The sequence below is a fragment of the Mirounga leonina genome, unplaced genomic scaffold (assembly GCF_011800145.1).
Source record: "Mirounga leonina isolate KUSES-001 unplaced genomic scaffold, KU_Mleo_1.0 Mir_127, whole genome shotgun sequence".
Taxonomy (NCBI): domain Eukaryota; kingdom Metazoa; phylum Chordata; class Mammalia; order Carnivora; family Phocidae; genus Mirounga; species Mirounga leonina.
This window is the reverse complement of record NW_023270316.1, coordinates 29,541,422-29,562,676: the sequence shown is the minus strand read 5'-3', so window position 1 is coordinate 29,562,676 and position 21,255 is coordinate 29,541,422. Positions and strand designations below refer to the sequence as shown.

The 21,255-nt window shown below is 41.8% G+C and overlaps 1 protein-coding gene across 1 annotated transcript in view; it reads left to right on the top strand.

Annotated features, from left to right (window-relative positions):
• SLAIN1 (SLAIN motif family member 1) overlaps positions 1 to 20,890 on the top strand; it is a 58,153-nt gene extending 37,263 nt beyond the window's left edge. The window contains exons 3-7 of the mRNA XM_035003213.1: positions 4,833 to 4,982; positions 7,095 to 7,436; positions 13,459 to 13,614; positions 17,997 to 18,285; positions 19,820 to 20,890. Coding sequence (XP_034859104.1) covers positions 4,833 to 4,982; positions 7,095 to 7,436; positions 13,459 to 13,614; positions 17,997 to 18,285; positions 19,820 to 19,895 — 1,013 coding nt within the window. The 3' untranslated portion in view covers positions 19,896 to 20,890. The remainder of the gene's footprint in view (positions 1 to 4,832; positions 4,983 to 7,094; positions 7,437 to 13,458; positions 13,615 to 17,996; positions 18,286 to 19,819) is intronic.
• Positions 20,891 to 21,255: the final 365 nt, after the last annotated feature.

Sequence of the window (21,255 nt, the reverse complement as noted above, 5' to 3'; positions counted from 1 at the left end):
ATTGTTAGTTTTTGATTAATAATTTTCAGTGTGGAGAATTAAATTTAGATTCTTTCTTAAACCTATCCTGTCCTTTGTGATTTTTCTGGATATTATCATCACTGGAACATTTATCAAATTAAACTTTTTCTTGGGGGGCATTTATATTTAATGATGTACAAAAATAGCTTCACAGATTTGTAATTTATTTTTTAAGTCTGGCAATTTTGAAGATGTACCAAAAATAATTGCCCATTAGACATTATTTTGGCAGAAAGATGAAGGACCAGTCCACACCTTAGTACTTTATCAAATTTATTTCAATAGAAGATGCTTGTTAGGGGCACCTGGGTGGCTCAGTCCTTAAGTGTCTGCCTTCGGCTCAGGTCATGATCCCAGGGTCTTGGGATTGAGCCCCACCTTGGGTTCCCTGCTCAGCGGGAAGCCTGCTTCTCCCTCTCCCACTCCCCCTGCTTGTGTTCCCTCTCTCGCTGTGTCTCTTTCTGTCAAATAAATAAAATCTTAAAGGAAAAAAAAAAAAGACGCTTGTTAGAGGAGGGAGGCAACGTAGAAGGTTTTGCTGTCCGAGTGTGTTAGCAAGGAAACCAGAAATGCTGGAGGTGGGCAGGAGGGCGCAGCGGTGGGGAGGGGTCCTGGCGAGATGATCCTGAGCGCCTTCCAGATCCCATGTGCCGTGAAGAGCCACTGCGGAACTTCAGTGGGAGAGAGTAATACAGTTTAAATAGTATCGGACGGACGCAGCCATGGTCGTGATGTTCAGAGCAGGCTGGCCGGGGCGGTGGTGGTGACTACAGGTTGAGGAGTAGATGGCGTTCATCTCGTGTGAGGTGGCAAGCATCTCGATTCAGGAGGTTGCAGTAGGATGAGAGAGCATGCGGAAAAGAGTGTCCTGGGAGGCAGTCCAACTTAAGGTATTTGGGAATGAAAACCTTTAGTGTGTCCTGGTGTTTGGGCCCAGCTCTACTATTCGAGGGCTTGGAATAGAACAAAAAGTTATGGAGTCCATGCCACCTCCAAGTTTGAGAAGCGCCTGACTTATAAGTAGAACTTTGCAGTGGAGGGTAGGGAAATGTAACTGCCGTTCAGAACTTTATTATCCATTTTCTCCATTAGCAACATTGTCTTACTTTGTTTTTAGGGTCCTTGCAATCATCACTGAGCCTCTCAAATAACTTAATTATCTTCATATGAAAAGTCCATTAAATTAATTGACTGAAAAAGATAAAATTGCCCTTTAGAAGGTTCTTTTGTTTTATGTTCTATAAGAATGCTTGCTGGGGGGCACCTGGCTGGCTTGCTCAGTAGAGCATGTGACTCTTGATCTTGGGGTCATGAGTTCAAGCGCCACAACACCCATAAAAATGCTTCGTGTTACAATTTGTATAATCCTTCGGCTACATAGTGAAGAAGTAGGATGTAATGGCTTCCGCTCTTTTCCCTTCTCCTCCGCCACAGCCTTGGGTGCTGGTCTAACATTGTTTTGTTAGCTTGCCCCCATGATAATTCTCCTCCCTCTTCTTAAAAACCTCCATGCTAAAGGACAATGTAGAGCATTCTTTCTTGCAATAGATGCTAATTGTGTTCTTAGTCGGGATCTTGCTGTCATAGCCACAATCACTGTGCCATTGTGCTGGGAGTCTGGGTCACAGTAGTTACTGTGCCGAGAGATGAATGCTGTTTACTTGGGATGCGTCGTCGCCTGCATCTGTGGGTGAGAACACGCAGTTACTGTAATTTGCCTGGCAAGTGATCAAACATCATCTGTTTAGCAAGTCAGCCGTCACAAAGAGCTGTTGATCTTTTTTTTTTAATATAGAATTTTAATGAGAAACTTGGAGTCCTAGAGTTTGAAGGTGTGAAAGCGGCTAACCCCAATCTTTCAGTGTATTTGGGGATCAGGTTTACATATCTAGAAGTTCCGGGACTGGGAATGCCAGCGCCGCGGGTCTCTGCTCTGGCTCAGCTTGAGAAGAGCTGCTTAACCACACGTAGTTACGTACTGGGTAAGTGAGGTGACTGGTGTGAGTTAGGAACCAAGCTTCGCTGCCTCAGTGGCCCCTTGCGGACACTTGCGAGTTCCGAAAGAGGGGTCATTGCGAATGCAGTTTCTTTGCCTAGCTCTTTAGCCTACAGAAGGAAAAGGTTTTTTGGGTTTTTTTTAATTTTTTTTTTTTGGAATGGGATGGTACTTATCTCAAGAACTCTTGCTTGAAATAAGAGGAAACGTTTTGCTCTTTTAAATAACCTTGGTGATATTTGCAAGGATGTTAAGAATCCCAGTTTTGGAGCCGATTATTTTCTTGACCCCCCCACATCCCATGGTGTGTCTCTCTTCACCCCACTGCCCATTTTTAAACACTTTCTAGTTGTCCGACTGACTGCGCATTAGCAGTGCTCATTAAAAGTGGTCTGGGGCATGCATGTCACAGTGGCCCTTTGTATACTTGCTCCTCCAGGTTTGTCACATTTCCAGCAAATACCCAGTTATTGCTTTAAGTGAGGTTTAACCTCATCTATATTTCTGAGGTGTTCCCTCCTGTCCTGCTTACTAGTACATGTCAAAATGATTGCTTTTCAGAAAAATGGATGTTCCTAGCACAGTAATTTGCATCCCTTGAAGGGAGAGTACGTGGTATTTGGTGTGACTTAAGTTTTTACAGTTTGAGGTCTTTTTCATGATCTCAAGAACTTAGAAATAGCAGCAGGGGTTGGCAATTTGGGAGGAGGGAAATACATTAATTAGGCCAGGTGAAATGTAAGAATTAGATCATTTGCCCATTGTAGGTAATACTCCTTTTTGTTCCTTACTTTAAAGGATTAAAGTAATAGTATGTGTCATCCTACCTTTAAATGTTACACAAGTAACACATGTTCCATACAGAAAATTTGGAAGATATTTTTTATTAAAAAAATACCCAGCAAATCACCAGTTAATCTCTATGCCTGCCATCACAAATAGCTGTCATTAAATTTTGTAACCTTCTCCTGTGGTTTTGTTATTATTTTTCCATAAGGCTTGTTTTGGACTCAGGGCAGCCATTCAGAAAGGCAGTCGTCCTGTTAAGTTTGTCTGTAAGCCAAGAGCACCAACATTTTCTGATACAAAATGGGTTGAAAATTAATCTTAGGAAGGGAAAATATAGGACTGTGTATAGTTAATACTAACATTCCCCACAATTTTTAATTTTAAGGTTTTTTTGGACACTCACCTTTTATATTACTACAAAACACTTAAGTCCTTGTGCAGAAATAGAGTAGGAAAACAACATTTCCAGTGTAGAAACTCAAAACAAGGTTTCCTTATTACCCAGGCATATTGGCTTTAATCAAGCTGATTACTAATTCTTAAATGGAGGTATCAACAGGAATTCACAAATGGCCTGTTTTTACATGTTTCTGCCTTAGATAAATGGAAGTCATTTAAGATATCTTTATGAAACGTTGCTTTGTCTTTTCGGTTTTTTTTTTTAACCTCTGCCCTTTCTCCCTCTGACCAGTCAGCTCCCGGGTAGCTAACTGCTGTTGTTTATTTTCTGCTTCTGTGACAGTGAGCCGATGGCGGAGTCTCTTCTCTTCAAATGTCTCACTGGCTTTTCCTTACAGTCCTGTTGCAAGACTCAGCCCATATAGCAATGGCATTAATACTCCCAGCTTCTCTAAAACCTCAAATAAAGCAATACTAACACCTGAGAGAACAGGTAATCTTTCAACTTCTTGACTAGCTGCTTGCATTGTCAGTAAGAACAGCTTAAGTACCCTCTTTCCCTGGAAAAGTTGAGGGTGATCCTGCAATGGAGAGTGCGTGCTGCACACTGACTCTGGGTGCAGAGAGGAGGGCGCCCTTAATTTGCTTGAGCACCGGCAGGCAACGTGCTGTCCCTTGTGTGTCGTCGGCAGGTTTTCCCTGGTTAGCGAAGACCTGCGTGTCTGGTGACCTTTCCAGACACCTAGTGTGCTTTCAGCATTAAATGTCGAACTCAGTTCAGGTATTTCCATTATGATTCAGGAAGATAAACCTTTTGTGTCTTTGGTTTTTTAAGTTATATTTTTCTGATAGCTTTTTGTTTTTAAAGCCAGGGCTACACAGAAAAAAAAGCCACAGTACCTTTTTGTGAGATGAAGTTCTCTTCCTTTCCTTATTTGTGTCAGCGTTGGTGTGATTCCATTCCTACAGCTGTTCTCCCTTTGGGTCCTTTCTTCCTTCGTTCTCTTACCCAAGCCATTGCTTTTTTTACTTTCGTGGGTGACTACGGGTCTCCTGTGACTACTGGGCTCTGTCCTTTATTAAGGTTTTGGATATGCTTCTGTGTATATATGCGTGCCTTTTCTGTGTGATGTTTTTGTACCTATTCGAAAAATGGACCAGATTATAATTTAATAATCAATTACTACCAGAGACAAGCATATCTGATTATTAATTGAAAGTGAACATGGATATGTATTCTTATATAATGCCTTTAGATATATATCTAATGGGATGCAGATTTCACCACTGGTGAGATAGATATATATATATATATATATAGTTTTTTTAATATGGTAAAAAATAACTCTATCTACCCTCTTAATAATTTTTTTTTGGTGCGTAGTACAGAGTGATTTTTTTAAAATTGTGAAAATTGAATTTGAAAAAACAAATGGTTTTGCATATGTGAATTATGAACATGTGAAAGATATGCATATTGTCTCGCTGGTAAATGGTGACGTGTTGGTCACTTTTGGGTGACCTGGAACTAGGGAAAAAATTGCTGACTTGATACAGGAATTGTTAGGCATGATGTAGATATCAGTTCGTCAGGCTAAATAATAAACGTATTTCCTTTGTGTTTTAGGTTACACCTCCAGGGGCTCCCCTCTCAGTCCCCAGTCCTCTATAGACAGTGAGCTGAGTACTTCGGAATTGGAAGATGATTCTATCTCCATGGGATATAAGTTACAGGATCTCACTGACGTTCAGATCATGGCTCGTCTCCAAGAAGAAAGTATGTTCTTTTTAAAGTAGAAAACTTCTTAAACTAGAGGCTTCTGCTTAAAATGTAAGGAGGTAGGGAGGCTCGGGCATTTCTCCCCAGGTAATGGGTAAACAGATGCTTTTTCTCATACTCCCCTAGCTTGTAGGTGGGCCAGTTAGTGCTTCTCAGGCTCTTGTGGGCATCGGAAGGTGTTAGAACATACAAAATACGTTATATATAAAGACATTGATCAGAATACATTAATATAAAGACATTGTGGTATAGCTACTGTGGAAACCGTTTGTCCATTTCTTAAAAAACTAAGCATGCGATTTTCATAGGCCCCAGCAAGTTGCCTGCCGGTTGCAGTCTTGGGCACTTTTCCCAGAATAGTGGAAATTTGTGTTCACACAAATAGCTGTACATGTTTGTGGTGCTTTATTCGTAATAGCCCCGAACTGGCAGGAACTCAGATGCCCTTCAGGCGGTGCATGGTTCATGAGGCTGGGGCGCCACATACCCTGGAGTAAGTAAGTATTTGTATCAGCAGTAAGGAGGAGTGGACTGCTGATGCAGGCGGCGTCTTGGATGACTCTCCCAGGAATAATGCTGAGTGAGAAAAGATGATTTCATACTGCCGTAATTCCATTTATATAACATTTGAGAATGAGAAAATTTTAGAAATGGGAGGACAGATGAGTGGGGGATGGGGGTTAGAGACAGGATGTGGGATCTCGGGAGGGAGGTAGCTGTGGTGATGAAAGGGCAGCACAAGGGATTTTTGTTGTTTTGTGAGTTTTCGGAGTTGTTCAGTATTTTGACACTGGTGGTAGATATTTGATCCTACATTTGATCCTACAGATCCTAAAATGTATAGAACTTAATACTTGTACCTGAGTAAAACTGGGAATATCTAAACAAGATGGATTTATATCACAATATCCCAGTTGTCATATTATTCTGTAATTTTGCAAAATGCTACCGTTAGGGGAAACTGGGCAGAGTGCACCAGCAACCTCTCTATTAGTTCTTTGAACTGCATGTAAGTCTATAGTTATCTTAATATAGGCTCAGTTAAAATGCATTGATAAACTTCTCAGGATAAATAATGGTAGAAGAGAAGATATTGAACTGGGACAGCTTATCACTGGTTCTGCAGTGAAGTTAACCAGTCATCTAGGAATGAACTACTGCAAGGGTATTATAAGGGCATCAAAACGCACAGTGAGCTGCCGAGCACTGGATGGGGTTAGGCTTGTTCTGGAATTACCTTTTCAGGTCAGCATAAAGTAGAAACAGCCAACTATCCTTTCATTGAAGCATGGCCATTTCCTGCTTTCAGAATTAGTCAGGGCTATTATGAGAAACACTGTCATGCTTATGGAGAGTTTAATAAGATAACATTCTGAGGGGCAAAGTGATGGTTTTATGTTATTATTCAGTAGTAGTAAAATAACAGCGAGTTGTTCTGAAAACATATGGCTAAACGATTAATGTCCTTTCCTTCTTTAAAAAAAATTGTGGTATTGGCAATGACGTGAATAACTAGAAACTTCCAGTCTATTTTTAGATGGTTGTCATTTGGGCTGACCCAAAACCATTGAAGTATTGAAGTGTCAGGATGCTTTGAAAAAGATAATATTAGTAACAAGTAGAAGAGAGGCGACCTTGTAAGAGAATATTTTGTACCCCAGGTTTTGAACTTTGTTTGCTTTGACTTTGAAAGCTGGGGATGAGGGACAGGAGTTCTCCTCCCTGGAAGGAGATTTGATTGTTTTAACTGTCTAACCCATAACATGCTATTCATAATGATAATGAGTAGCTTCTCCTAGGTATCTCTCCAGATTTCAGATGGGATCATTTGGGGGTATTGACAGACACTGACCGATGAACTGTGGCAGTATATTTAGTCTTCTCTGGAATCGAGGCAGTCTTTTTACAGAACAGTACAGCCTAGTATTAGACACCTGTTTGTTGGGTAAATGTGTCTGTTTTCTTGGGACTTAATAAACTATGAACAGGATAACGGGTCTTCATTTGAACTATTTGTCTAGAGCACGTTTTCTTCCGATACTTAATTGCAACTTGATTTTTGCTAGACTGAAACATCTCCTGAGGCAATACCGTTCCTTGTTGTCCTAGGTCTCAGGCAAGATTACGCTTCCACCTCAGCATCTGTGTCCAGACATAGCTCCAGTGTGTCACTGAATTCAGGAAAAAAAGGGACGTGTAGTGATCAAGAATATGATCGCTTCAGTCTGGAGGACGAGGAAGAATTTGATCATTTGCCACCACCTCAGCCTCGTCTTCCAAGATGTTCGCCTTTCCAAAGAGGCATTCCCCACTCACAGACTTTCTCCAGCATTCGGGAGTGTAGGAGGAGCCCCAGTTCCCAGTATTTTCCTTCAAGTAATTACCAGCAGCAACAGTATTACTCACCTCAAGCCCAAACTCCAGATCAGCAACCAAATCGGACCAATGGAGGTAGGTTACGTGTGCCCTTCGGTGTTTAATGTGCTTTGATCTTTCATGTGTGATTAAGAAATGGTTTTAAGGTCAGTGTAAATAATTAGTAAATGTTTCCCAGATTTATGAAGTATGTCTTCAAGACCTGATCAGTTTGGTCTAAGTTTAAATCTAAAATTGCCCAGCGTCTGATGATATGTCCCAGATTTACAGACCTACGGCTTCAGAAAACACCACCATGAAGTAGCCAGCACCGAACGGGCCATGCGTGGGGGGTGTCTGTGCGGCGGCTTGGTCAGGGCAGGACGGGACGGTGGTGCTGTGGCGTTCACCGGGGAGCCCCGTGAGCTGTGGCTCCTTACCTGTGCCTCACCCCAGTCTCTCCCGGCCGTTCCTGGCACGGAGTGATGCAGGGGGAACATGCCCATCCAGATTCAGGGCACGTTTGGATGTCTTTCCTTGTGACATCTAGAAGAAAGGTCTGTGTAGCAGGGGGGATAAGGAGGCTGATACTTGGCTTGATAACGGGAAGTTGATCTGCCCCAACGTCAACATGGAGGGTCAGAGAACGTGTCATCTCTGGTATTTTTTCCTTTCTCCCTCTTTGCCATCTGTCTTTCTTCCCCACTCTAGGACTTACAGTCCTTGACCTCCAACACGCTGTAGGGAGAACAATCATGTACTCTCCTAAGCCTGGTATGCTTTTATACTAATGACCAGCCAGACTTTTCACACACAAATCCCATATAATATGGAGGAAAAAACCAGATTTATAATTACAGCGTCTAATTATCATATAGCACCATTTCTGGGCCCAGGAGTGATTAAGCAGCTCACATAAAAGTACTGCAAGGCCAAATACAGATTGTATTTGTGATCACCTGTCACCATGTTTTTAGTTTTCATCTTTTCTTCTTCTGTACTTGTATCTTTCATGCTGACTGAGAGATCATTTGAAAATATTGAACATTTTAGTCATAATTTCCCTTTTAGGACCTTGAGATTTCAGATTTGAAAGAAAAAAGTGGCAGCCAAGGAATGTCATAGTAACTCCACTTATTAAAGCTCATCATATCAGAAAAGCGGTGTATTCCATGTGCTTAATGAAAGTCGGCCTCGTTTTAAACTTGCGGAAAAGGGCCCGTAGAATTGTTGCAGTAAAGGTTGTCAGGTGTCTCAGGACGCCCCAGCCTCGCTGCCCAGCAGGTGCTAGCTCGGCATCTAGAGCAGTGTTGTCAGCAGGTCATCGTTTTACCTTAGAAAAGTGGTTTCACCTTACACGAAACACCACGATGAAAAGGATTCGGTTTCCTGGGAGCTGTGCTATGATGGTTCCCATTAGGAAAGCGGAGACCTATCACAGCTTCATGTCCCGACCGTAGTGGTTTTGTTTTTCCTAAACGCTCTGGTCTCCACATACAAAGGACAACAGCCTACAACGGCAGTCGTCTGCATTGGACTGGTCTACTTAACTTGGCCGTGAGGGCACAGTCTGGAGTCCAGTCCCGTCCTCCCACTTAACGCCTTTTACAGGTTTCTCGGGTCTGTAAACTTGGATTTCCTTGACTATAAAATGTGGCCAAATAATACCTTTTTCTTGGAAAACTTAGGTATAAGTTCACATCAAACCATCTGGTGGCGTATTCTCCCAACCTAAGGAAGAAATGAAACAATGACCATTATTTTGCCTAGAGTAAAAGTACTGAAGAAAGGGAATAAAGGTTGTCACTCTCCCTTCCCACATGCCTTTTTTTAAGAAATAGGACTCACTGGGGCACCCGACTGGCTCAGTCGATTAAGCGTCCCGCTTTTGATTTCGCCTCAGGTCATGATCTCGGGGTCGTGAGACGGAGCCCCGCGTTGCACTCTGTGCTGGATGTGGAGCCAGCTTGGAATTCTCTCTCTCCCTCTGCCCCTGTCCCCCCACCCCCAGTATATAGATACGACTCAGATAGCTGAGCCTCCATTTGTTACCACAGAATATCATTTGAACAAAATTGTGAAATAAGAATGGTAACTTTGAAACTATCAAATATCTTCTAAATTACCAAAATAATACAGATAGAAGAATTGTTAAATCATTGATTCATTTAAAAATAATTAAAAAGAAACCAGAAATGCGTATTTATGTTTATTGCTGCCATAGCTCCTACACCGCCTAGATTCAAGAGAGGGCTCTTCAAAGTTGTGGGACGATTTATAGGGGATATAGAATCAAAAGGAGCATATTTGGAATAATTTGCCAGATGTGAAAAATGACTAAATCTTGTAGGATCTTTACTGAATGTCAAGGGAGCTGATTGGGCAGGGATTGTCGGTGGCATGATGTAAGCACTGTTAGCCCAAGGCCCTCCCTTGTACCCTGTATTGATTGTGGAAGGCCAGATCGGATTGGTGGGTAAGCGAGTATCTCCTTTATTGCCAAAGATTCTTTAGTCTGTGTTTCCTAGAGTGGTAAGTCTTGCTGCTACTTTAATATGAGAAAACTCATTTGAATTCTTTCCTTGGCCTATTCCTCCAGTTTCCCTGCTGTGTCTCAGTACTTGAGGATAAATTACTGTTTTTTTGGGAAGATAGAAATAGAGTGTTATTTTTGATTCCTTGAATATTAAAGTATATATGGTCATTAATATGTTCCAGATTGTTTGACAGGAAAGTGTACCTCATTTCCAGATGATCCCTAACACAGCTTGGAGATCACAGCTTAGCTCCCGGAGGAGTCGTTCTAAATGTTTACACTTGGAAGCCTTTATTTTTAAGAGCATATTTCAGATTTAAAACTTCGTGGAACTGACTTGATGCTCACAGGAATAAAGATTGGTTTTGAAAGGCAGATGCATCTAGATGAACAGACTAAAAACCTATCCACCACAACTAAGGTGTGAACCTTGATTGATTGTGGTTTAGGGGGAAAAGCTTATGAAAGACATTCTTGATGTGTGGAAAATTTTGTGTATGGATTATTAAAAACTGTTGTTAATTTGTTTACATGTCATGACAGTATTGATTCGATAAAATTTTCAGATTTAAAATTTAAGGGGAAACAGTGGCAGCTAAGGAATGTCATACTGACTAATTTATTAAAGCTCAAACTACCAGGAAGAAAATATATTCCGTGGGCTTAATGGAAGTCATGGTGGCATCATATTAAAATTGAGGGAGAGGGCAGTTAGGGTTCACGTGTCAAGATGTCTGCAGCTTTTATGTGGCTTAACAACAGCAAACAAGTGTATATGTATGGAGGTGAATTAATTATGGCAGAATGAAAACAACTAGTATATCTAGGTGGAAAACATACAGATGTTTATGATACTACTTTTCAACTAGATACATGAAAACTTTTATGGTAAATAGTTTGGAAACTTAGAGGTACAGAAACACAATTCTTATTCTCAATAGCATATAATTCTTTCCCTGTGCCGCCCTTCAGCCTAAATATATATAGTCAAAGTAATTTAGTCTTGCACTGATAGCGGCTCACTTTTTATGCCAGTTATTGTGATTCAGAAGATCTAGATGTCGACTCTAAGATTTATTCTCTCTCATTTCTCCTACCCCACACCCTCTGCCAGCATACACCTAAATAACATTTGCGGAATGTATTAAATGCCTCCTGCCTGCAGTTAGGAACTTTTTTTTTTTTTAAGCTTTATTTATTTGACGGGGCGGGGGAGGTGGAGAGAAACAGAGAGAGAGAGAACGCACACGCAGGGGGAGAAGCAGAGGGAGAAGCAGACTCTCCGCTGAGCAGGGAGCCCAATGCGGGGCTCCATCCCAGGACCCCAGGATCATGACCTGAGCCAAAGGCAGATGCTTAACCGACTAATCCACCCAGGTGCCCATGGAGTTAGGAATTTTAACAAAAATTTGGGAATATAAGACCTGTGGTTGTTAAAAACAGGCCTCAAGGAGATAATGAGGAAAGTGGTCAAGAAATCTAACAGTCCCTGGCAGTATCTGAGCATAATTTCTCTAGAAGTATGCACAGAGAGTGAGGACCTGGTGTGGGGGTCGTAGGTATCTTATCTTGGAGCTATAGAAGTTAGCTAGGTCGATTAGGATTCTTTTTGGTCTCCTGTCCTAGTGCTCTTTATAATTTCTTGTTACGCTTTCTTAGGCTTCTTATGTAAGTATACTTACTATACTTGTTTAATTTTCTTTCCCCTAGACTACCCCAAGGAGACAAAAATTGCTGGACAGGGCTATAGCCCTGTTCCTGTACAGCCGGGTATAAGTAATGTAGAATGAGCAGTGCAAAGGGGGGGGAAAAGAAGAGATGAGTCTGGTTTTGCCCTTGGGACGCATTTTGGATTAGTGTTCAAGTACGTCATTTGTACTTGAAAGTGACCACAAACTTGTGTGTCCTGATATGTGTCTCTTAGTGCTTCAGGGCATATACCAATAAAATTGAAACTCTCTTGGTGAGTGAGGCGTGAGTGAAAAGCATGAGATACTACAATGGTTTATGGTCCTCCGAAGTTCAAAATGTTTCAGAGTTTCAGAATGCTGTTTTCAATATTTAATTTGTTCCATCTGGGAGAAACAAGATTTAACGTTAAATTTATTTTAGGTTTTCTTCTTAGGCTCGATAATGGAAAAAAGATTGCGAAACCATGGCCTAGACAATAAAACTCAGAGTCAGGGAGTGTATCTGTAGTTCACTGTGGTATCCCCCACATTTCCGAGGGTGCCTGGCATGGAGCCATGTGCACAGTGAATTCTCATGTCCCCGTTCATTCGTTCACTCCACAAAGTGGGGAAGCGTGGCCAAGGCGGGGGGTGGGGGACCAGCATGTCACAGGTGCAGGAGAATGTGGAGCATTTGGGAACTTGGCTCATCCGCTGTGGTAGGCGAGTAGACTGAGGGGTGGCAGTAGCAGGAGATAAGGCTGGGGAAGAAGGACAGGAGCTGATACCTTGGTCAGCCATGCCCAGGGGCTTTCAGATGAAGGTGGGAGAGTAATTGGAAGGTTTTAAGCGGGTGACTGGGAGTGCGCTTGTGCTCGAGGAAGAGTGGAGCAGGCTGTGTGGAAGATGGGTCAGAAGAGCAAGACAGGGTGCATGGAGACCAAGTAAGAGGATATCGTGAAAATGTGGGTGATTACGTGGTCCGAACCAGATGAAGTGGAAGAGTCATTAACTCTTAGGCAGAACTGACAGGACTTGGGGCTGAGGGTATAGAAGGGAGGTATATCTGAGGAGATGGCCCCGGTTTCTGGATTAGAGGACTTGCTTGCTGGTCATGGTGTAACCTGCAGGTCTGAGTAAGTGTAGAAGGAGCTGTGTGTAAAGGGGAGGAGGGCATGAATCCAGTTTTGTACTTGAGCACGGAGTTTTTGCTTAGCATGCAAATTGATCCTTTGTTTTGTGAGCTTGCGTGAGTGACCTGTTACACGTACTTTAGTTTGGAGCGCCCCCCCCCCCCGCCCCCGCATTGAATTTACAGCGCTGCACTGAGGTCTGTGGACGGCTCTCTGCTGCCCCTTTGTGGCAGAACACGGACTCAGCAAGGAGAGTGACACAGAAGCCGTCTCTCTTTCAGGTATCAGAAGTTTAGGGGCATGCTCCTAGTTAAAACTTTCCAGAACTTAATGGGGTCATAGTGATGTGATGAGTGGGTATCTTAGAACACATCAAGGTAGAATTTTAATCATTCTTTCTATTTTGGTATGCTAGCAAAAGATAAAGTGTTGGATTTGACTCTTCTAGGTTTTTTTGTTAATACATAACAATTTCTAACTAAGTGGCTATCAGATGATTCTCTAACCTTACTTTGATACAATTTTATCCACTTACTGTATAGAAACAAATAGCTAATTGATTAGCTAATCCCTACTTCTTTTTATAAAACACTTTAAAAAAAAAAGTTTATTTGGTAGAACCAGAAGGTTAATTCTGTGGTAGCTTGTTACCGTTCATAACACATGTGATGATTTTTATCTGTTATTGAGCTTACTATCATTTATGTTTACTTTTGAAAGCTGGTAATTTAGTTGGCATAAGCCGTATGATTTTTAACTAGAATTCTTTTCTCTTTTAGACAAGCTCCGGAGAAGTATGCCTAATCTAGCTCGGATGCCAAGTACGACTGCTGTCCCTAGCAATGCTGGCTCACCAGTCACCGTGAGAAATAGTCAGAGTTTTGACTCGAGCTTGCATGGAGCCGGAAATGGGATTTCAAGAATACAGTCTTGCAGTAAGTATGACAATTTGTAATTTTTTTTAAGTAAGTTTTAGTTGTAACACAATTAGAAAAATCTTATTCCATTTGTTTTTCTTTTGAGGACGTAGCAGGAAACTTTTCTCATGACTTTTTTTTTTAACTTCACCAGTACAGTTTAGTATTTTCATCAGTGCATATGTTAATGAATTAATAATTAGTAAATTATATTTAATCTTCTCTATCCAAGGATAGCAGAAGTACTACATGATGATTAATGTGTTCACTCATCATATAAACAAAACTTACCTGTGTTTTCCTCGCAGATCTGCCCCTTTCTAGCTATATCTGCTCGATGCCTTTACTCTGAAGAATGCATATTCAGTCTCGCTGTCACTTTGGTCTTGTTGTTTACCAGTCCAGAGGTTTGTTCTTCCCAAAAGGAAGTTCTGTTTTAGTGTGTAGAGTAGTTATTTACCTGCCCCCTTTTCAGCTTACCGCACAGTCTGTCGTTCATTCTCCGTACGTTTTACCCAGCAGTGAGCAATGCGGTGAGCGTGAAATCTCGTGTTCATGTGTTTTTATTTTGTGTGGGGATGTGATGGTTCCAGTTGTCCCCGTCCCATTCCGACTCATGCTGTTTATGTGGGTAGTCCCCTGGGAGGCGGACTGAGGGTCAGAGTCCCAGTAATGATGTGGCCCAAACGTAGGAGCCCCGATGTGTGTTCAGAGTGGGCTGGCCAACAGTCATCAAGCAGATGTCTAAATCTGCACCCGGAGGGGTTTGAAGCCCTTTTCCCTCGGATTCCAGTTTGGGGGCTCAATTGGCATTTTCCCCACACGTGACAGTTTTTCATTTCAAAATGGCAACATTTACTGAGCACGAGGAACTGTGCTAACTGGTTTATATCTAATTTCTGGCTCAGTTCTGCCAACAACCCTATGAGGTGATTTCTGTCCTTGTTCCCATTTTGCAGATGAGTAAACAGATAAAGTAACAATTTGCACAGGGCCATGCAGGTAAAGGAATAGAGCTAGAAAACTGTTCTGATGACCTCAGAGTTTGTCTTTTAACTACAAACATATTCTGACTCTTGTGTGCCATTCTTTCCCTTTCTGTATGCAGTTTGTTGCTCTTTACCTTTATCCTACAGCCCAGACACCACACACCCTTATGAAAAGGCTCCATTGATGACCCTAATAGACTTCCCCATAAACCCCTGAAGCAGATCTGGGATGGATTCAATTTTTGGTGCTTACCTTTTTTTTCCCCCTAGTGTGTCATATTTCACAGTCTTTATATTTATCTTCCATACTAGCTCATCAGATCCCTCTGGGCTTGGGCCCTAGCTTAGCTGATTTTCTGCGCCCCATACCTGGCACCCTGCCTGTATTTAATGAGTTTGAATGCATGAGTAAATGAATGCCACAGGGCCACATCTTAGGCCTTGATCTGTTAATATTGGAATTAACGACTTGTGTAAAGACACAGAAGACAACTTATGGAATTTGCTAATGGTGGGAAAGGGAGAGCTACTATTTCACATGAGGCAGCTGGGGAAACCGGCCAGATCATGATGACATTTGTCGTAAGTACACAGTTCTCTAGTTGAGTGCAAGAGTCAAAAGTATTCGTGTAGAATGGGAAAGTATAGTTTTGACAGTAGCACATGTGGTCATGATGAGGACTTTTTGTTAACTCTGACTCCATTTGGGTTAATAGCATGATTTGAGTGCCAGAACAATGTATGGAACCCAAAATAGAATGTCCACAACAGAGAGTGGCCGGTTTTGAGGGAAGTGCTCAAAGGCTAATGGGGATATGTCAGAAGTGCCCAGTAACCAAATCTGTGACCACTGAAGCCAGGGAAAAAAATTAATTCAAAAGGATTCTAACCAGTAGAGCAAAATAAATAATTACAGTTCCACATTTAATAGACAAAATACATAAACGGAGAAGGGGAAATTTTTCTTTATAGGAGAATGCCCATTCATCAATGTAAAAAGAAAATGTTTGAAAGTCAAGCAGTATAACAAGATAACGAGAGAAGAAAAACCGTTCAGAGCACTGCTGTGTAAGAGAAGGTCAATCATACGCTTCTCTCAAATCTAAGGATTCTCTTCTCATTTACTTTTATTCGAAAGCATTCCAAGTGATTATTTTCTATACAATCTAAGTTTATATCCTGCCGATCCCTAGTTCTGGGCCATTTCACTTCCTGGGAAACACAAAGGTAAGATAACATTGAAAAGGTAGTGTGATACAGAAGGAAAACCACTGGATTTGCAGTTAAAAAAAAAAAAAATTGAGTTTGGGTCTTAATCATAAGTTCTTGGATAAGTTATGTATTCTTTCTGATTCTTGTTTTCTTATTTGTACAATTGGGATTTTGTCTGTTTAACTCATCAGTTTTTCCACTTCTTTTAAAATACTCGAGTATAGACATTGTGTATACTGTGTTTCCTGAGTAACTTGTGTAATTTCATTTCGAATGATAATGATTGGGACATCAGTGAATCTGTAGATAAATTTTAGGAGAATGGACTCTTCATGATATTCTTCTAATTCATTAACATGGCACCTCTCTTCATTTAGATCTTCTTCGATGTCTCCCAGCAAAGTGTTTGTAGCTTCTTGTATGGAAGTTTTCTGCACCACAGTTAAATTTATTTCTAAGTATCTGATTTTTTAAAATGTTTTATAGGTAGTGTTCTTTTAAATTTTAGTTTCTGCTTTGCTGATATTTAGAAATAGTTGATTTTTGTATTTTGATATTGCATCCAGTGACTTTGCTGACTTCATTTATACTGATGGTTATAGAATTTGGAATATACCTTACATAATGAGTGCATATGAACACTGAAATATATTCAAGAATGTTCACAAAACCCCAAACTGGAAATAACCCAGCCTTTCATCATTGGGCAAGCAGATTGTGACATTCATACAACCAAATACTACATAGCAGTGCAAACAACATGGTTGAATCTCAAACACATGATGTTGAGTGAAAGAAGCCCAAGAACGTACTGTATAATTACATTTATATGAAGTTCAGAGTAGGAATAACCCAATTTGTGGTGATAAAGTGAGAATAACTGTTACCATTATGGGAACAGTGAGTGGGAAGGGGGATGAGAGCCTTCTGGGGTGCAGGTAATGCTCTATATCTTGGTGTGACTGGTGGTTCCACAGTGTGTTCACTTTGAAAATTGAGTGCTAGACTTAGGATTTATATACTTTATATGTATTATGTTTTTCAAAAGAAATTGAGCCAAATTCACATTGAATTTTTAAATTTAGATTTTTTTCTGAGCAGTTTTAGGCTTACTGAGCAATGAAGAAGTACAGAGTGCCCGTATATTCCTACATATCCCTTCCTTCCCTGGTTTCCCCTTTTAACTTCCTGCATTTGTGTGGTGCGTTTGTTAACACCTGATGAGCCAATGTATCGAAATATTCATGGTTGAAAGCTACCTAATTAAGGAATTGTAGAATTGGTTGGAAAGGAACCTAGAGATTATTATTTGTCAACTGACAGAAGTTTTACAGTGTCACAAAAACTCGGTGGGACCGAAACTACAGCAGGATCTTGTGTAGACCTTAGTTTGCATTGAGTGTTGACTGCTGTGCGTGTGTGTCCACATCCCTGTGCACGGATTTCACCTAACACTTGAGCAAAACTAATTTTTTAAGAAAATAATTCAAGAGACATTAAATAAAACAACAGACATTTTTCTTTGTCTTTCTCCCTTCCTATTTTATGGTTAAGTTCAAAATCAGTTAAACCGTTTTAGAAAATGTTGGGTGTGTAAGTATATTGATGCAGTTTTTAAGAGTTCTTCCCCAGAGAGCTCCTTTCGTCTTAGATTTTGCTGTTCTCAAGGTAGTAATAGCACTGCTTGAGTGGTTACCAAGTGTCAGGCCCCACTGTAAGGCTTTATGTGGATTAACTCCTTTACTCTTCCCACCAACCCTAGGAGATCGATCAGTGCCATGTTCGTGACCAAGTGATGTCACCTCTGTCTTCCCATCATCACAGTATTGTCCCCTGGTTTTATTTTCATGAAACCATCCCCAGAGCAACCATCAGGAACATCGTCATGTCTTCGATGCAAGCAAGGAAGGAACTGTCCTGTGAGAACTCAGGGATGGTTCTGTTCGTTAAAGGAAAGGAAGCTGTTGTTAGATGTGGCTTCTAGATATAGTTAGGTGCTCAGAAATGTTGCTGATTGGCAGAACAGGAGACGTGTCAAGACTTAGAATTTTCTAGTACTTGATGCTGTCTGGAACCCACATTTCATTTCTCTCTGTATATTACCTTTCAGACCCTGCTTGGTCTAGAATGTAAGGTACATGTCCTCAGTGGGGTAGCAGTAAAAGTGTTCGCTCTCGTCCCTGTCCTCTTCCTTTCTAGTTCCCTCCCCAGGACAGCTTCAGCACAGAATGCACAGCGTGGGGCATTTCCCAGTGTCCGTGCGGCAGCCTCTGAAAGCCACGGCCTACGTGAGTCCCACTGTGCAGGGCGGCGGCGGCAGCATGCCTTTGTCCAACGGCCTCCAGCCATATTCCAGCACGGGCATCCCCACACCAAACAAAGCGGCCGCTGCGTCGGGGACAATGGGCCGCAGTGCGCTTCCCAGACCTTCACTGGCAATAAATGGGAGTAACCTGCCTCGAAGCAAAATTGCACAGCCTGTTAGAAGGTAGGAACCTCTGTTCGCTCCACCACCTCTTTTGCAGCTTGAAATTGGAAACTGCTAGGGAACCAGCCTCCCTTTTGGCGTCTCTGGCACGCTGCCCTTCATGGCCTGACCTCTGACCTCCTCCTTCTGGAAAGTGCTGGGGCGGGGGTGTCCCTTCCTCCCTCCTCACTTCACTCCCGATGCGCCGCAGTTTGCTTTAATTTACCAGGTAAGCTCCGTCTCCAGAGCTTTTGTGTATTTTCCTTCCCCCAGGTTTTTCCCTCCAGGACTTCGCTCAGATGACCCCTCTGTGCACAAGTGCAACTCCAGGGGCAGTTGTAGCTCCTTTTTCACCCCCCCCCCCCCCCCCAGCACTGATCACCGCCTGAGGGAGTAGAGAGTCTGCTCCCTTACTAGTTTATGGTCTGACTGTCCTCTCTAGAATGGGAGCTTCATGGGGACGGAGGAAAGGAGTGTTCATGAATATAAAACCCCAAGGGTAAGGACTAGGCCTAGCACAGGATCAATTGTAAATATTTGTCAAAGCAATAATTTTATCAAAATAAGCAAACACGTTGGGCAGCTGTACGCATGCATACCTGCTCAGTCTTACGGAGCTGGGCCTTTGTTAGCTTGTGTTGGTGAGTTTAGTAAGGGTCCCGCTGGAATTTTTTTTTGTTTAAAACTTCAGATTAGTTGCAAGGCACATATGAGACAAGTTCGTGGTCATGATGTACCCTTCTTGAACTGGAGATCTTGAAGTGTTCTAGATCAGGAAGAATTCCATAGCAGTGGCTCCAGGATAGTTTGGGAAGAGGAGACAGTGGAGGCAGTAACCACAGACCACTCCCGACAAGGAACTAGGCTTTGGAGGAGGAGGGGGATGGACCACTGTGACCGTGTGGAAGGGGATGATGCGCGAGCAAGCAGTTCTTCCTTCTTTGTGTGTTAATACGTGTAAATATTTTCCGATTAGAAGTAATTATGCTCAGATAAAAAATTCAGAAACTATTAAACACATAAAAGAAACAAATGAGTGACCTCCCAGTCCTGTTACCCAGATAGGAAGCATTTTGTTGCATGTTTAATAAATTCTGGCTTATTCTCCCCCTGTAAATACGGCTGTGTGTTATATTCATGGCAAATAGAATCCCAGTATTTGATGGATGTAGGTTATTGTGACCCCTCCATTTGTCCTTGAATAGGTCTCCAAACTAATCTTCTCTAAAGGGAGGACGTTTCCCCCAAACTTAGGCAAACGCTGGGTATTATTCTTTGCCAGTATCATAGGCACATCTTTATTATTTGTAAGGTTGCAGTGAATTTGCTGTTTGCATTCCAGGAAGTAGCCGTTCGTTTTTAGACAAGAGTTCATCTTTCCCTTTCTGGTTTTAAAATACCCGTTGTCCGAGAAGGAGATGTTGCAGTACACGCGCCCCCAGGCGCGCAGGAAAGTGCTAGTAGCGGTCAGCGCCCGCGCTGCGCGGAGGAGAGCAGACGGCAGTAAGGGCCGGGACCCCTGCGAGGGTACTAACCGTCTCTTTCCGTGCCTCAGTTTCCTTCAGCCTCCAAAGCCTCTGTCTTCGCTCAGCGCTCTGAGGGACGGAAGCTGGAGAGACGGTTGCTACTGATGCGTTTCCACGGGAAAGGAGCGGAAATGAGGGTCGAGTTACCTAGCTGGCTAGGTAACCGTGGACGTCGGGATATTCTTTCCCTTCTGCGTTTTAACACATTTACTGCATTGTTTTTCAACGGACCAAGCGCCAGAGACTGATGATTGCACTTAAGTATTTGCCTGAGAGAATACCGCACCAGTCTCAGATCCGTGGTTGCGGTATTGTGACATTTAGATCTAGGGGGTTTTTGTAGAACTGCTATGTACCTGGACGCTCTTTGAGAGGATTGAGCTGTATCAATAATGCTTTCTTTGCCATGAGTTTTTTAAAGTAACTGGTTCAATTTACTTACGTGTTCTAAACATCTTCCCATTACATGTTCTGTATTTTAATACATTGCATATTTACAACTAGGTTCTATAATTTATGCTTTGAAGTTTACTTTTTTATAGTTTACAGGAATTTTATTTTTTGTGCCTGTTTCTTTTTACACCTCTGTGAACCACTATGGAACAACTTAAATTTTGTGCCATAAAAATATTTTTGGGGTAAGGTACTATTTTTTTAGCTCTAGGGATCTATCAGCAAAAATCCACCATACAATTTGAAAGGCCTAATTTTATGTTGACTGAGCACAACATAAGCTGAAGCATTGCAAGGAGGTAGCCAGACAGCAGTTAGATGGTCTTGTCTTTTTCATTGTTAATTTATTGTCATACGTGGGTTTCCGACTTACAAAGGCATCACAGGCTCATTGCACTTAATACCTGCAATGTTTGCTTCTGTACCACAATTGGTTTTCAGTACTTTATTACAGAGGATGAGAAACTGTAATGTTTTGTTAACAATGCTTCTGGAAATGGATGCATTTTAAAGCAAATAAATCTTTTTGATAGACCTTTTACAAAACCCGTTTGCACTAATGAATGCTTTCTTATGGTATAGGACTTAATATGTTACTGTGTACACTGCTCTTTTGGAATGTTCAGAAATAAAGACTATTTCAGCAATACCAGGTCACGCATGAATGTGCAGCATGAGCAGTATAAACACCGTTTCTGTGTTTCACTATCATTGTGAAAGCAGGATACTCACGTTTGTGAAAACTATTTCTCTAGAATACTCCTGATATGAATGGGAGGTTCTGGTTTTGCAGTGAGGTTTAGGTCCCATTTAGCAAGGCCATCAAAACTCAGGTAGCCTCTTGCCCAGAAGTACTTACGGATGAACACACTCCATGATTAACAGTTCATGGGGGTCGAATTTGAAGTATTGTTGCAATATCAGCAAAATATTATTCTCCATTATAAGTCTGATACAGGTTGAAAAAACTTTTCACCTGAAGGTACTATGGAAAGGTTAGGCAAAGGCTTTA